General features: G+C 46.4%; 1 protein-coding gene across 2 annotated transcripts in view; it reads left to right on the top strand.

Annotated features, from left to right (window-relative positions):
- The window catches only part of TDRD3 (tudor domain containing 3), a 271,121-nt gene that overhangs the window by 111,640 nt on the left and 141,838 nt on the right, over positions 1-17,643 (top strand). For both annotated transcript variants that reach the window (XM_032795824.2, XM_075061557.1), the window contains exon 4: positions 11,712-11,872. In XM_032795824.2, the coding sequence (XP_032651715.1) occupies positions 11,712-11,872 (161 nt within the window). The remainder of the gene's footprint in view (positions 1-11,711; positions 11,873-17,643) is intronic.

Here is a 17,643-nt window from a genome sequence, read left to right as displayed (position 1 = left end):
GAATTCTGCCTTCCACTGAGTTCCAGAACTGTAGCAAAGACAAACTACAGTTCTTTGAGTGCTTCCTCATATCAATTCCAGTTAGGTGTGTGCGTGCCGCATGCATGCTCGTTGGAAGATTTTTACCTAGCAGCACTCAGTGGGTCGGCTGGGCGCCCCCTGGAGTGGCGCCACTATGGCACTGGACATATACCCCTGCCGACCCAACGGCCCTTCAGTTCCTTCGTGCAGCCCGTGTCCGTCATTGGAACAGTGGAGCGCGGCTTAGCTGACCTCCACTTCCCTAGCTACTCATAGTTTTTCTCATTATTGTGTATATAGTTGAAATACTTGCAGTTATTTTTTAGTAGTTCTTTACGTAGTTAGTGTATATAGTTAAGAGGGGTTCGGGGATTAGCCCCTTCCCTGTACCTGGTGCTCGGGCACATGCCCGGTTCACCGGGTTTCAAACCGTACTCGGCCTGTCACAAACCGATGCCAACAGGAGATCCTCACGACTCCTGCCTTAAGTGCCTCAGGGAATCTCACCTCGCCGATAAGTGCTGCATTTGCAAGGCCTTCAAGCCGAGGACAAAAAAGGAGCCCGACTTTCATCTCAAACAGCTCCTGATGAAGGCAGCTCTTACTCCTCCGCCCTCGGCACTGAGCGCTGGACAATCTACTGCCAGAAGCACCTCTTCGGCACTGGATTGCGCCAGCACGGCTAAGACCCCTCGGCACTGACCATCTCCGGCACCGGTGCCTCCTCAACACCGTTCTCTTTCCCTGAGGGTGAAGAAGCCTAAGACTTCCGCTTCTTCTGTGCCCTCTGTGCCGCAGCTGAAGCACCTGGATAGATCGGATCACCCGGCACCTACACCTGTCGCGGCACCAACTACCTTGGCACCATCGATTCTGGTCCCGCAAGGGCCGTTGAGTCTGGTCCCTGAAAGCTCCTCGCCAAGAGCAGTGGTTGAGCTCATGATTCCCTCCACGCCGGAGACATTCTCCACAGCGAGGGATCTCATCGCAGTGACTGAGTCTGCGCTGCCTCAACCCCTGGCACCGCCGGTGTGAGTCGTACAGTCTGTGGGCAAGCCTGGCCTGATAAGGCCACCTTCTATTGGCCCCCCCGCTGGCGTCCTGCTGGCGTCCTGCTGGCGTTCTGCTGGCGTTCTGCTGGCGTTCCCGGTCCTGTCACTGATCCCCGTCCCGACACCGCTCGCAGTCCCGGCACCGATCACCTCTTCGATACCGGTCATACTTGCGGCGCAGATCAGCGTCCCGTTCACCGGCCTGGTACTCTCAGTACCGATTCAGCTCCCGGCACCACTCCAGGCACCGTGACTCTCGCAGCTGATCCAGATGCTGAGCTTCGAGATCCCAGTCGATCTCCCAGCACCGCTCCGGTCGTAGGTCTCGATCTCGTTCCTGGTATTGGTATGGCTCCCGGTACCGATCCCTGGGGCCTCATAAAGCAAAAACAACCAGAGAGGGTTTTTCAGCCCCTCCTTGACCATCCCGGCACCGGTCCGTGTCGTCCCAGGCGGACAGTTCATATGCACAGGACCAGGACTCTGATGTGCCCACAAGGATCTTCCAGGAGACCCAGGCCCAAGATCAAAGCCCCCATCAGTGGTCATTCTGGACGCCTTGGACATATCACCAGGCCCAAGGTGTACCTCCGGCCCCATCTCGCTCTGCCGCATCGGGGCACTGGGTGCTGGAGGTGACCATCAGCTGCCCCCCTCCTCCCACTACGGAGGAAGTGCCAGCTCCCCCGCCAGAGTCTGAGTTTACCAAGGGAGTCAGAGGGCATCCAGGACCATGAGGCCACACAGGATCCATTTGTCCCTGGCCTTTCATCTTCGTCCTCTCCTGATGAGGCGGTGGCAGGGACATCCTCCATGTACCCTCCTCCAATTGACCTGAGGGCTCACCAGGACCTCCTGAGACGTGTGGCGCTCAATATGAATCTCCAGGCAGAGGAGGTTCCGGAGATAGAAGACCCGGTAGTGGATATTCTGTCAGCTGATGCCGCCACAAGAGTGGCCTTACCATTCATCCGGACGATCCAGGCCAATGCTGATACTATCTGGCAGTCTCCAACCTCCATTCAACCCACTGCCAGGGGAGTTGAGCGCAAGTACATGGTGCCCTCCAAGGTGTACGAGTACTTGTAGGTCCATCCTCCTCCCTGCTCCCTTGTTGTACAATCCATCAATGAGAGGGAATGCCATGGCCAGCAAGCTCCGGCACCAAAATTGAAGGAGGTTAGGCGTGTGGACTTACTGGGCCGTAAGGTGTACTCTGCAGGGGCCCTGCAACTCCGGGTGGTGAATCAGCAAGTCTTGTTTAGCCGCTACAACTACAGCACCTGGGCGGTGGTGGGCAAGTTTACGGAGCTAGTCCCCCAAGACTCCCGTCAGGAATTTGCAGCCCTCTTGGAGGAGGGGAAAAAGGTGGCGAGAACTTCCCTCCAGGCCTCGTTGGATGCAACTGACTCTGCAGCCAGGACTCTGGCCTCGGGAGTCACCATGAGGCGTATTTCATGGCTCCAAGTGTCAGGCCTCCTGCCAGAACTTCAGCATACGATACAGGACCTGCCTTTTGACGGTCGAGGCCTGTTTTCTGAAAAGACGGACCCTAGGCTACAAAGCCTGAAGGACAACAGGGTCATCATGCACTCTCTTGGCACGCACGCGCCGGTGACTCAGCGCACACCTTTCCATCCCCAGCCTCACTGCCCGTACCCTCCGCCTAGACGAAGGCAGGACTTTGGTAGAAGGCGGGGTAGGTCCGGCCGTAGATGACAGACAGGATCTCAAGGGGGCCCAAATCAAGGTTCCTCTAAACCACCTACGGGGCCAAAACCTAAATTTTGAAGTTACACCCAAGGACAGCGTATCAGTTACGTTCCAGGATCCTTTCCTTCCTTTTTCCAACTCCCTCTCCTTTTTCCTCCCTGCGTGATCCCTCCTAACTTCAGATCGTTGGGTCCTACGCACGGTGGAACTTGGGTACCACCTCCAGTTTATTTCACCCTTCCCCCCCTTCCACCCCTCATCCTTGTCCCTCTTCAGGGACCCCTCTCATGAGCAACTCCTCTTACAAAAGGTGCAGTCGCTCCTTGCCATGGGAGCCATAGAGGAGATACCAAAAGATGAAAGGGGCGCAAGGAGTTTTACTCCCACTATTTCCTAATCCCCAAGGCGAAGGGAGATCTCAGTCCTATCCTAGAACTGTGAGAAATCGACAAGTTCATGATAAAGTTGAAGTTCCGCATGGTATCCGTGGGGACCATCATCCCGTCCTTGGATCCCGGAGACTGGTATGCCGCCCCCGACATGAAGGATGCGTATTTTCATGTCGCCATTTATCCTCCTCACAGGCAGTACCTCCGGTTTGTAGCCAACTGTCAGCATTTCCAGTTTACGGTCCTACTGTTTGGCCTCTCTACAGCCCCAAGAGTATTCACAAAGTGCATGGCTGTAGTCGCCGCCATCCTCCGCCGCCGTCGGAGACACGTTTTTCCGTATCTGGACGATTGGCTCATCCGAGGGACCTCAGAGTCACAAGTCTCCTATCATGTGGGTATCGTCAAGGACCTATACATACATCTAGGCCTGATGATCAACACAGAGAAATCTACTCTGGTTCCCACACAGAGAATAGACTTCATTGGGGCCATTCTGGACTCCAATCTCACCAGAGCCTGCTTACCTCAGCCTCGGTTTCAGGTGATGGTAACAATTATCTGAGGCCTACAGAACTTCCCGACGACTTCGGCTCGCACGTGTCTCGGTCTCCTGGGTCACATGGCTGCCTGCACCTTCGTGACCAAACACACCAGGCTACGCCTCCATCTCCTCCAATCTTGGCTCAACTCGGTATACCGCCCAAGCAGAGACGCCATAGACATGATAGTCACCATTCCCCCGAGCATCATACGCTCCCTCGACTGGTGGCTGACGCCCTCCCTGGTGTGTGCAGGCCATTCCATCCGCCCCAGCCTTCTATGTCTCTGACAACGGATGCGTCATCTCTCGGCTGGGGTGCTCACCTCGGACATCTTCGCACTCAAGGCTTTTGGTCATCTCAGGAGCTGGCCTTGCACATCAACATCCGAAAGCTGAAAGCAGTTCACCTTGTGTACCAGGCGTCTCAACAGCATTTGCATGGCCATTGTGTCTCAGTGTTCACAGACAACACAATGGCCATGTATTACATAAACAGGCAGGGAGGGACACGGTCTTGCCCCCTTTGTCAGGAAGCCATCCAACTCTGGGACTTTTGTATAGTCCACTCGATAGACCTGGTAGCGTCCTTCCTCTCAGGCGTTCGGAACACTGTGGCAGATCAACTCAGCAGATCCTTCCTGTCTCATGAGTGGCCAATTCATCCGGAAGTTATCCATTCTGTTTTCTGGACGTGGGGATTTCCCCGCATAGACCTCTTCGCTTCCCGTGAGAACAGGAAATGCCAGATATTCTGCTCCTTCCAAGGTCTCTCCCCGGGTTCGATCTTGGATGCCTTCCTGATACTGTGGATGGGCCAACTGCTTTATGCCTTTCCACCATTCCTGCTGGTTCACAGGGTCCTGCTAAAGCTCCACAGAGACGGAGCTCGCTTAATCATCGTTCCACCATGGCCCAGGCAGCACTGGCACACCATGTTGCTTGACCTGTCGATAGCCAACCCAGTTACCCTGCCTCTTCGCCCATACCTCATAACTCAGGACCACGCAGACTTCACCACCCAGACCTGCAGTCCCTTCACCTCACGGCATGGCTGCTGTGTGGTTAAGCCAATCAGAATTATGTTGCTCTGCCTAAGTACAGCAAGTACTCCTGGGTAGCAGAAAACCTTCCACTTGGGCCACGTATCTCGCCAAGTGGAAGCGCTTCTCTTGCTGGTGCGAAACACAAAACGTTACTCCCGCTGAGATCCCGATCCCCACCATCTTGGACTACCCTCTGGTCTCTCAAACAGCAGGGCCTAGCAGTATCATCACTGAGGGTGCACTTGGTGGCTATCTCTACCTTCCACCCAGGGGGGAGTGGCCACTCAGTATTCTCGCACCCTATGGTTTCTAGGTTCCTCAAGGGCTTGGAGCGCCTATGCCCTCAGGTACGCCGCCATGCCCCAACCTGGGACCTCAGCCTGGTTCTATTCAGACTTATGTCTGCCCCATTCGAGCCGCTAGCAACCTGCTCGCTACTATACCTATCCTGGAGAACAGCTTTCCTCGTAGCCATTACATCGGCCAGATGAGTCTCCGAGCTTCGGGCTCTCATGGTGGACCCACCGTATACTGTGTTTCCCAGGGACAAGGTGCAGTTGTGACCACACCCAGTGTCCCTTCCTAAGGTGGTATCGGCTTTTCATGTCAACCAGGATATCTTCCTTCTGGTCTTCTTCCCGAAACCACGCTCAACACGAAGGGAGCAACAATTGCACTCCCTAGATGTTTGTAGAGCGCTCGCATTTTATATCTAGCGGACAAACCCTTTCGTAGAATGCCCCAGCTCTTTGTCGCGGTGGCAGACTGAATGAAGGGCCTACCTATCTCCTCCCAGAGGATTTCGTCTTGGGTGACGGCCTGCATCTGTACTTGTTATGACTTGGCTAATGTTCCTTCGATCCACCTCACCACACATTCACCAGGGCCCAGGCTTCATCTGCTGTTTTCCTGGCTCATGTACCCATCCAGGAGATATACCATGCAGCTACCTGGTCTTCGGTACATACCTTTGCCTCTCATTATGCTCTGGCTCAACAATCCAGAGATGACGCAGCCTTTGGCTCAGCAGTTTTGCATTCTGCAACATCTCACTCTGACCCCACCGCCTGGGTAAGGCTTGGGAATCACCTAATTGGAATCGATACGAGCAAGCACTCGAAGAAGAAAAGACAGTTACTCACCTTTGTAACTGTTGTTCTTCGAGATGTGTTGCTCATATCCATTCTAAACCCGCCCTCCTTCCCCTCTGTTGGAGTAGCCGGCAAGAAGGAACTGAAGGGCCGTTGGGTCGGCAGGGGTATATATCTGGCGCCACTCCAGGGGGGGCCCAACCGACCCACCAAGTGTTGCTTGGGTAAAAATCTTCCGATGAGCGTGCACGTGGCGCGCACACACCTAATTGGAATGGATATGAGCAACACATCTCGAAGAACAGTTACAAAGGTGAGTAACCGTCTTTTCGCTTCTTTGACAATATTTTCATAAGCTGGCATCTCCAACCTACAGTTCTTATCAAAGCCAGGAATTGCATTAAGCGAAGTTAAATCTGCCATCAAAAGGTGCATTTGTGCAGGATCAAAAATACATACTGTTTTTAGGAACCCTGCTGCAGGTTGTTGAAACGTTTGAGCTGTTTTTGTTATATCAGTTGACTCTTCTCCATAGCGGTAGAGTGTTTGTCTGAGCTTTTTTGCCATGTGTGAAAACACCTGCTGAGCAGCACTGGCATTTAACTCAGCTTTGTCAGAGTGATTTTCGTTTGACTGTGCGTCAGCCCAGAACAGTATGTCCATTAATTTGTTGTGTGCTTGGTTTGAATCTCAACATGTCACAATCCACCAAGTGATTAAGTGCATAAGTCCATGACAGTGAACTGAACTTCCTCATTCAGCTGAGCATCGTTTAGAAGGGTTGACAGTTCTGTTAAAACCTGCATTTTCAGTGTCAGTGTCAGCTCTTCTGAGACGAACTCAGAGTAGTACTTCAGGTGAGCTGCATGGTATTGTACAGCCTGAAACTAGGAATTTCAACAATTACTGGCTCTTGGGGAAGTGCAATTTTTTGTTCCCCAATTTTAGTAATTTCAGTTGTGTTTGCAATGCACTGCCTGTATCAGAGTTTGCAGCTAGGGCAGTGTTAAATGATCTGTTTAACGTAGCTGACCAGTTTATCAACTTTACCAAACTCGCACCTCCACAGCTCATTGACAAGAGAAATTATATGTGCTTTATATGTAATATGGATAGCATTTGGGATTAGAACTTGGAGAACCGATTTGAAAGATTTAGCTATGTAAGTTGCATTGTCACTTATGAAAACAGCTTGTCAAAGTTTGCACTGTATTTTGAAATGGTTTTAATTATTTCTTGAGAAACTGTAGTGTAGTTAACAGCATCCACATAAATGCAGTTGACAAGCACTGTTAGCTTTCCTGTCTATACATCTTTGGCCTTGTCAGAAATAAAATCAGAGAGAACATGCAGTACATCGTTGTCTTGCTTGTCTGTGGACTCATCCAAAATAATTGCAAAAGACTCAAATGGGTTAATTTGAGACTTATCTTCTCAAAATGTGTAGCAAAAACCTTTGGAAGGTATGTCACTTGGTCTGCGCCGTCTCCAGCAGCTCCCATTGGCCTGGAGCAGCGAACCGCGGACGCTGGAAGCCGCGATCGGCCGAACCTGCGGACGCGGCAGGTAAACAAACTGGCCCGCCCTGCCAGGGGCTTTCCCTGCGCAAGTGGAGGAACAAGTTTGGGAACCACTGCTGTAGGCACCTATCTGCATCCTTAGGCACCTTGTCATAACTTTCCTACTCAGATCTGAACCTTAGAGTTCAGAAAATAAGTTGCTAGCATGAAACCTCCAAGCTTAATTACCAGCTTAGATCTGATATCGCTACCACCAGACAGGAATGTCAGTGCCTGGCTCACTCTGGTCTCCCCAAAACCTTCCCTGGGGGACCCCAAGACTCAGATGCCTTGAGTCTCACAACAAAGGGAAATACCCCACTTCCCTTCTCCCTCTTTACTTCCTCCCAGGCTTCCCCTCCCTGGGTTACCCTGGAAGCTTACTGTACTTAAACTCCTTTGAATATAACAATACGAGAGGGACATTCACCTTCCTCCCCCAATTTCCTGGTGAGCTGCAGGCTCAATCCCCTGAGCCGCCATCTAGGAAAGCCAACAAGTCTTAAAAAGAAAGTCATTATATAAAAAGAAAGAAAAGACATAAAATGGTTTCTGTATCAAATGCATATGACAGGGTCATTACTTAAAAGAAAATGATAAACTCAGCCTTATTCAAAAAGAAATACAATTTAAAACGTTCCAGCAACTACACACATGTAAATACAAAAAAAAAACCAATATAAGCCTATTGTTTTTCTACCTTTGTACTCACAACTGGGAAACAGAAGATTAGAAAGCCTGAAGGTAGAGAGATCCTCTCAGAGCCGAGAGAGCACTAGAACAGAACAAAGAACTCACACCCAAAAACTTCCCTCCCTGAGCTTTGAAAAATCCGGTTTCCTGATTGATCCTCTGGTCTGTTTGACACACCTATATAACTTTGAAAATTTGGGCCATGATGACCATCAAGTCACCAACTACAATTAATACTTTCTTTGTTTAATAAATCACTTCGTTTTAAGTGCAAAGTTTGTTTTGTTAACTTTTTTTTATGTATCCAGCACATTGAACGTAATTTTATTTAATTAATAAAAACAAATTTAAAATGCTGTTACTGTGCATTTTTAATTGAATTCTAATGTCCGTTTTAATACAGCTTGGGACAAATCTTGAGTCAAGAAGAATGATGACCTGGTAAAGAAGAAATACATTGTTTACTATTTTTTAACATAATACAAATGTAAAAATTAAGAATCTGAATAGATGTATGTTAAGTTACATAATTGCTTAAATAAAATGTGTGTAGATATAGCGTATACTCTGGGTTACACTAAATACAGTTCCGTTTTGTTTTTTTTGGGGGCTAATGGCTCTATTTGATTGTGAATCAACATGTTTTAGTGGTTGTACCAGTCTTTGTTAGGAAAATAACTAAAAAGTATAAATGCAAAACAAGATAAAAATGATTTAAAGCAAGATTTTCTGCTTGCTCATTTAAATAATTAAAATTGGTGATTTAAATCACTTGGATTTATATCAATCCACCCTGACTCTAAGTTGAGCAAAATGAGATTCTTTCTGTGGGATAGCTAGTGCAACGTGGATTTACTGAATTTAGTTATGTGAATTTCACTAATGTCTCCTGGGGGCCATACATTATGTTAACCCCCTATCTGAAGACCCTATGTTCCTAGTTTAGCTGCCAGAGCTAGCTGGAATACAGCTCTTCTAAAGCCAGCTGGTCAGTAAAGCCAGCTGATATTCACTTTACGGCACTCTGGCTTTGGGAACCTGTGGTATAGCATTTTCAAATCCTAGTGTTTGGCCTTCATGATAATCTGAAAGTGACAATATTTTCACAGCATTTTTTTAAATACTCTTCATCCCCTTCGTATAATTGGCATTGTAGCTAGTATATATGTAGAAGAATGCCTTTTCTCTGCAAATTCATTTTATGTACAAGATAGTCTAAGGGTATATCTACACTACAGGATTATTCTGATTTTACATAAACCGGTTTTGTAAAACACATTGTATAAAGTTGAGTGCACGCGGCCACACAAAGCACATTAATTCAGTGGTGTGCATCCATGGTCTGAGGCTAGTGTCGATTTCTGGAGCGTTGCACTGTGGATAGCTATGCCATAGCTATCCCATAGTTCCCACAGTCTCCCCCGCCTATTGGAATTCTGGGTTGAGACCCCAATGCATGATGGTGCAAAAGCACAGTGTCGCGAGTGATTCTGGGTAAATGTTGTCACTCATTCCTTTCTCCATGAAATCAACAGCAGACAATCATTTTGCGCCCTTTTCCCCTGGATTGCCCTGGCAGATGCCATGGCACGGCAACCAGGGAGCCCGTTCAGCTTTTTTTACTGTCACCATATGTCTGATGGATGTTGCTAACAGACGCAGTACTGCAGCGCTACACAGCAGCATTCATTTGCCTTTACAAGATAGCAGAGACAGTTATCAGTTGTTCTGTACCGTCTGCCATGCCACTGTAAATTGGCAATGAGATGACGGTTATCAGTCGTTCTGTACCATCTGCTGCTGTGTCATGGGTGGCCTCTGGCTGAGGTCGGCCGGGGCGCAAAGACAAAAATGGGAATGACTCCCCGAGTCAATCCCTCCTTTATGGTATCTAAAAATAGAGTCAGTCCTGCTAGAATATGGGAGCAAGTGTACTAGAGAACCAGTGTACCAGAGAACCAAGAGCACAGCCTGCTCCGTGTCAGATCCTGCAGAAATGATGAGCTACATGCCCATTCTAGGGGGTGCCCCCTGCAACAACCCCACCGTTGCTTCCCCTCCCCCAACCCCAACCTTCCTGGGCTACCGTTGCAGTGTCCCCCCATTTGTGTGATGAAGTAATAAAGAATGCAGGAATAAGAAACACTGACTTGTTAGTGAGATAAAATGAGGGGGAGGCAGCCTCCAGCTGCTATGATGAAGTCCAGGCAGGACATTAAACGGTGCGGGGGAGAGGAGCCCAGCTCCGCTGCTATGATAGTCCAGGCAGTACAGAATCTTTTCTTTACACATGAAAGGGGAGGGGCTGATGGAGCTCAGCCCCAGTTGCTATGATGAAGACGGTTACCAGCCGTTCTGTACCATCTACTGGGAATGACTGGGAGTCATTCCTATTTTTTACCCAGGTGCCCCCGGCCGACCTCACCTGAGGCCAGCCAGGAGCACTCACGGGGCTGATTGACTACGGATAGCAGTCATATTGGTCTGCCACCGGGGGAGGGATGAGAGGAGAGGATACTGCTGTTCAGCAATGCCGCATTGCTAGGGCACTGTACGTCTACCACCGGGCAGGGGAGGAGAGAGGACTGTTCCACATTGCCGCGCAAAAACTCTACCAGCATGCGTTTTCGTAGACCATTGGAAGACATAGAAATTTTTTTTCAAGAAACCTTTTTTTCCCCTTTCTGGGAGGGGGGGGGTAAATTAACGAGCTATACCCTGAACCACCCCAGACAATGTGTTTGACCCTACAGGCATTGGGAGCTCAGCCAAGAATGCAAATACTTTCGGAGACTGCTGGGACTGTGGGATAGCTGGAGTCCTCAGTACCCCCCTCCCTCCCTCCATGAGCGTCCATTTGATTCTTTGGCTTTCCGTTACAGCTTGTCACACAGCACTGTGTGCTGTGGACTCTGTATCATAGCCTGGAGATTTTTTTCAAATGCTTTGGCATTTCGTCTTCTGTAACGGAGCTCTGATAGAACAGATTTGTCTCCCCATACAGTGGTCAGATCCAGTATCTCCACACACGGTCCATGCTGGAGCTCTTTTTGGATTTGGGACTGCATTGCCACCCGTGCTGATCAGAGAGCTCACGCTGGGCAAACAGGAAATGAAAATTCAAAAGTTTGCAGAAGGGCTTTCCTGTCTACCTGGCCACTGCATCTGAGTTCAGATTGCTGTCCAGAGCGGTCACAATGGTGCATGTGGGATACCGCCTGGAGGCCAATACCGTCGATTTGCGGCCACACTAACCTAATCCGATATGGTAATACCGATTTTAGTGCTACTTCTCTCGTCGGGGAGGAGTACAGAAACCGGTTTAAAGAGCCCTTTATATCGATATAAAGGGTCTCATTGTGTGGACGGGTGCAGGGTTAAATCGGTTTAACGCTGCTAAAATCGGTTTAAACGCATAGTGTAGACCAGGGCTAAAACATGAAGTTTCAGAAATTGCAGACCATTAGGCTGTGTTTTGCCTCTAGGCTTTAGTTTGTATGGCTAGTCAACACTTTGTAGCAAAATCCCAATGTTTAAAACAAAAAAAAAAAACGTGATTGAGTTTTTCATGTTTTCACTTTTCATTTTTTCATTTTGTATTTATAGCTGGAAGGCCCATGTGTCCTGCAGATACAAAAAATACGCAATGTTGCTGCACCAAAGGATAATGAAGAATCTCAGGCTGCTCCCAGAATGCTGCGTTTGCAGATGACTGATGGACACACAAACTGCATAGCAATAGAATATAATTACATTTCAAAAATAAGGTGAACAACAGTTTTCTTCGCTGAGTCTTTGTTGCAACATTTAAACATTATATAGGATTAATGGAAAAATCAATAATATGCAAAATATTTCCCACGTTGTCAAAATAACTCAAAAAATAAGCAGAATTAATTCTTACAATGCAATAGACATTTTTGTTCCTGACTGCATTGTCTTTTTCCCTTTTCTTCGCTTGTTGTTCTTGGTTTTTATCCCAAAAATATCATCGCTTTTGCTTTTTACTCCCACCATGTCAGACAACTTGCAATTTTCCTTGTACTTGTTATGTTTAAGTTCCACAGACAATAAATAGAAAAGTCAGAGACAATTGTCTGATAAATTTGAGATGAAGAGGAAACCTGAAAAATAGTGAAATGTCAGGCAACCCAGGTAAAATGCATACAAGAGATGAGTAGATGAAGTTGCTCCCCAGAATATCAGAAGCATTTCTTTGAGTCTTTTTAATTGTGGAATCTTAACTAGACATGGAGAGAAGAGAAACTCAGAAAGATTTAATTTTATAGCCCATGAAAGTGGCAACACTTCCATAAACATCTCTTTTTACAATTTTTTGACATGTATTTAGTTTTATTTATTTGCCATGAATAACAGGGCTTTGGATTGACTGTGGGGGAAAGCTTAGGAACCAAGATTCTAATATCCATGGGATTGGAGAAAGGCAAATGATAAGTTTTGGGGACATGGACTTTTGCGTCGTGTTCTTAGAAGATTGATTTGTTTCCTGGTTCATCAGCTGCCTAGCTAGTGACTGCTTTTTGATCATGGTATTTTTCAGGAAAAGTAATAGGGTGTACATGTTGAAAGGGCAAGAATGATGGAAATGCAGTTCTCCTCCACCCCTCCAAAAGATCATGTGTCATGGATATGACTTGAACTATAAATTGCATTTTTCTGCTTAGTGCTAATAAATAGGTCTCAGTACATGTTGTGAAAACACTGGATATGTTAGGAAGTTGCCATACCACTACCAACTTTGACAAAACCTTATCTAACGCCACATTTTTCTTTATTCGAGGAAGGAAAATTCTTATCACTCTGTAGGAATATAAAGGTCTTTCACTAGTCTGATTTTTGTGCCATTGCAGTTGTTGAGCTCTGCTTACCTGTTGGTTATTGTTGCAAGCTGTGGTTTAGTTGATCTGTATCCTAGATTCTTACTGAAATTGGTTCAACTATTATCCATTAAGTCTTGTCATACATATACATTGCAAAATGTCTAGTATTATGGATAATTTTGGTACGAAAAAAGAAAAGAAAATCAGGCTCCATTTCTACTGATGCAGTGGTGATAACAATTCAGTCTTATAGATGCTTTTCTCCATTAGTTTCACTTGTACGACATTCAGCCTTAGGATATTGCACTAATATGGGCTATTTCTGTTCAAGTCATTGCTGCTGAGGTTTTGTTCATCAAAGAACGCTTTCTGAAATGCAGTACAATATTTATACTTGCTGAGGAAGTCATTTGCACTGTTGAAAAACACCAATTTCAACGTTCATGTTTTCTTCTTCCTTCACTGAATGACCTGTTCAAAGACCTAAAATTTCTATGAAAATAACAAAACCTGGAGCAAATATGCTATCCATTCTTGACCCATCCCCTGCCCTAAGAGTAGTATGTATAAGCAGAAAGACAGCAGAGTTAAATTCAGGAATATTTTGCCTGTGAAACTTTTATTTTAAATGTATCTTTCTTCCTGCTTACATGCTTGTTTTATAAACAGGGAAGTATATTTTATGTATGTAATAATTAAAATTCTTCAGGTGATTGCACATATACATTCCACATTACGGGTGTGTATACCCAGTACACTGAAGCCAGAGATTTTTCCAGTAGCGGTATCTTTTGGACCAGCACATGTACCCTGCATCTGCTTGCGTTCACAGCCAAAGGTATAAAAGCTGGAACTTCCCCGCCCGCCCGTCAGTTCTTTCTTGCCACCACAGGCCAATGGGAGCTGCTGGAAGCGGCGGCCAGTATGTTCCTCTGGCCTACGCCGCTTCCAGCAGCTCCCATTGGCCTGCAGCGGTGAACCGCGGACAGTGAGAGCCACAATCGGCCGGACCTGCCAACGGGGCAGGTAAACAAACTGGCCCGGCCTGCCATGGGCTTTCCCTACACAAGCGGTGACCCAAGTTTGAGAAGCACTGGTATAGCCAATCATCAAGTACTTTTGGCTAGGTATGATTTCTCCAACTGGGACGTGATGAACTGCCGGAGGTAGTCAAGGAGGAGTTCCAGGCAGTTGTAACGTGTGATGGCAAGGACAGCTTTCCAAGCAGACCTAGATATGGTTGACACAGCTGCAAAGGTGATAGCAACGGTGATAACTATGTACTGTTCCTCGTGGTTTGCAATCCTTTGGCATACCTATGGAAGTCCAACAAATGCTTCTCTGAAAAAATGAGTGAGTTTCTACATTTTCTTAAGGATTCTGGAGATACTCTGAGGTCCTTGGGTATCTACCTGCCATTGCCAAACAGGAAATAATACCACCCTTAGAATCAGCAGAGGCAGTCATTATATCCCTTGAGACAACCTGGCCAAGCTAGAAGAAGAGATAAGTCTCTGAAGCTCATCTTCTCCTTCCACCTTAGCTTTATCTAAACAGCCGTGTACGTCAAAGACATCTGTTTGACTCTTTGATTGAGGTCAGCATATGAAACCCATCAGAATCTTCCCTGTCCTACTCCTCCTTGGAAACAGGCTATCTTACTTCCTCAGTGCTTGGATCATCATTATAATAGACTGATAAGTTCTGAGCACTGTGGGACTGGGTTATAATCTGCAGTTTCTCTCTGTCCCTTTTACCCATACCCCTTTCCTGTCCCTTTTTGGAGACCAATCTCGTTAAGCTATTCTCAAGTAAACAATACAGGCTTGTTTTAATTTAGATGAATTATATGGACTCAAAGGGTTAAAGGTGTTTACATGACCATATCACTATCCAACATTAATCAGTGTTAAACAAGATATGAGGATTGGTATATGGAGACCTGAGCCTCCTTAATACCATGGCGACACACTAGAAAGTTCATGCTAAAGGTTAGAAGTTTGATTAAAATGAACAAAAGGAAAGGAATCAAGAAAAGGTAAAATTCAATGAAACTGAAATTGAATGGTGCAGAGCAAATGTAATGGAAATCTGTCAAACTTTCTTTGTAAAGAAGATGAATATTGGCCCATTTCTTAATCTGTCAAATAATCCTTCTTAGTGGGGGGAAAAGGGTTAGTTCTGTTGTTCAGTTCTGAGTCAGGAATGATAGTCGCTTTCCTGCTTTAGAATAGAGACACATGGAGGGAGAAGAGATGGTAAAGATGGGAGAAATACGGCTTTTGTTGATGTTCACATGATAATAGTGTGGCTGGTCAGTCATGGATGGATGCTTTAGGTTGGTCACAACAGTTGTTGCTCTGGCCCCAGGCTCTCTTCCCTGGACAGGGACAGCATCTGGTTAGATCGATCCTCTCTCTCTCCTTGAGTGGTCCATTTCAGGCTGAGCAGAGCTGGATGGGATGTGTCATCTCCCCATGCTGGTTCTGAGTAATACAGGTCATTGCAGGATCAGATCAAAATCTGAGAGAGAGGACAAGAGGAAAATAGTGGAGGATAGAAGGTGGCGGGGACACTAGAGGGAGGGAAAGACAGAGCAGGCTTTCACATATATCAGCTTGGTGACCTCACTAGTGCAGCAATGATGCATCCCCACTGGAGTAAAGTCTGTTGCTATGCCAACAGTTCTTCTGCTGCAGCTTCCATGGTGGTAAAAAGTTTCTCTTTTTCTCCATCAACCCTCTCTTGAAGGGTCACAAAAAGGGTAACTGGAATGGTCCATCCTCCCATTATTCTGCCCAGCAATTAGGCTGAATTTTTGAAGCATTTGTATTCATCCATTGATTTCCAATGTCCTAGTATTCTTATTTGCCAGTCGTAATCGTAACACAGTTCTTTAGTAGTATCAGTCAGCCTTTTCTGTTTAAATTAATTCAGTCTTTGTCTCCTCCTCAAATCTTTTCTTAAACAATTTTATGTAAAAGGTTATTGTAACAAATTCATCAGCCATTACCTACTTTCCACCAGTTAGCTTTAGAATTAAGGTTAATTTATAGGCCCAATTATAGCAACAGACTGTTTGAGTCAGGAACCATACAGTGGGTGTGTCCACATCATCAGAGAAAGGGTGTTTTATTCTCAGTGTTTCCTCATACCCAAGTCCAGAGGGGGCTTGAGGGCTATCCTAGATGCTTGAAACTTGAACAGATAGATTTTTACATGGTTTCTCTGGCTTCTGTTATCTCTTCCTTAGATCCTGATGATTAGTATGCTTCTATTGACTTGAGCGATGCTTTATTTTCATGTGGCTGTCCATTTGGGTGACAGATAATTCCTCAGGTTCACAAATGCTCACTGCGAGTTTACAGTCATCAGCCCCAAGGGTTTTCACAAAAAGTATGGCAGTAGTGACAGCTTATCTCAGAAAAATCAGTTTTCAGGTCTGGATGACTGACTGATCTGAGACTGCTCCAGTCAGCACGTGGAGGACATAATCAGACAAATCCAGTCCATTTTTGACATCTTTGTCCTGTTAATCAACAAAAACAAGTCAGTCCTGTACACCATGTAGGAGAGTGAGTTTATTGGTGGGTTCTCAGTTCCACTACAGGAATAGCTTACTTGCCTCAGGCCAGGTTCTGAGTGATTCTGGACTTGCACATCACTCTTCAGGCTCACTTTCCGACTGCTGCAGGAGATTGCCTGACACGCTAGGGGCATATGGTTTCTCACATGTACATGACTCACATGCTAGACTTCACCTGAGGTGAATACAGGGGTGACTGAAGCCTGTCTGTTGTCCATGAAGACACCACTGGATGTGCTTATTCATGTTATCTGTAAGAGTTCTGTCTTTCTTAAACTGGTGGATGGTATGACGAGTTGGATCACAGAAACTCCCTTGGGGCTGCCAACTGATGTGCCAAGACTACTACTGCCCCTGATTTCTCTGCCAGCTTGGGACTCCAGCACCCTGTCTTGTTGAGCCAGACATGCCAGTCTACTCCAGCACAGACCCAGGGTCTAAACCATGTGTCCCAAAGTTGCAGACTTAACTGAAAGCAACTTAAGAAGTGTTCCTGTCTTTAACACAGATGCCCAACTCTCAATTGGGTCCAAACCCCAAATAAATCTGTTTTACCCTGTATACCCTAGGTCAGCCCCGTTGAGATTTAAACCTTAGCTTCCAGAAGTCTAGTTATTTCAAGATTGACTTTTAGACCACTAATCCTCTGAGGTTTAATATAGGTTAAAACATTATTTCACTATTTCACTTGCTCATCTACCAGTAGACAATATTGGTAGCTCAAACTTCTAAGCTTTAGTGACCCATGCAGTTCTTAACGTATAGAATCTGGAACTGTCATTCTCTCCGCTCAGTGCTCATTTGTTAGCATCTTTTTCTCTTTATTGCTTTCTCTGCCTGTTCCATTTTCTCCTATTTTTGTCTTGTCTTTTTGTACAAAAAAAAGTTAGATTACTCATGGTTTGCCTTACTAGTAGTGGAAACAGCTGTAGTAGTCAAGATTGCAAGATTCGAATCAATTTAATTATGCTGCTTGCTTTACAAGGAAAGGTAACTTAGCTTGTGCACTGCAATACATCTGTGTGTAAGTAGCACTGGCTGTCCTGGAGAAACCTGCTGGCAAAGTGCCTTATGGGTGAGAGGCAGACTTTTGATGAGGGAGCATGGCAGA

Source organism: Chelonoidis abingdonii, chromosome 1 (assembly GCF_003597395.2).
Source record: "Chelonoidis abingdonii isolate Lonesome George chromosome 1, CheloAbing_2.0, whole genome shotgun sequence".
Lineage (NCBI taxonomy): Eukaryota > Metazoa > Chordata > Testudines > Testudinidae > Chelonoidis > Chelonoidis abingdonii.
This window is presented reverse-complemented; position numbering and strand designations above follow the sequence as displayed.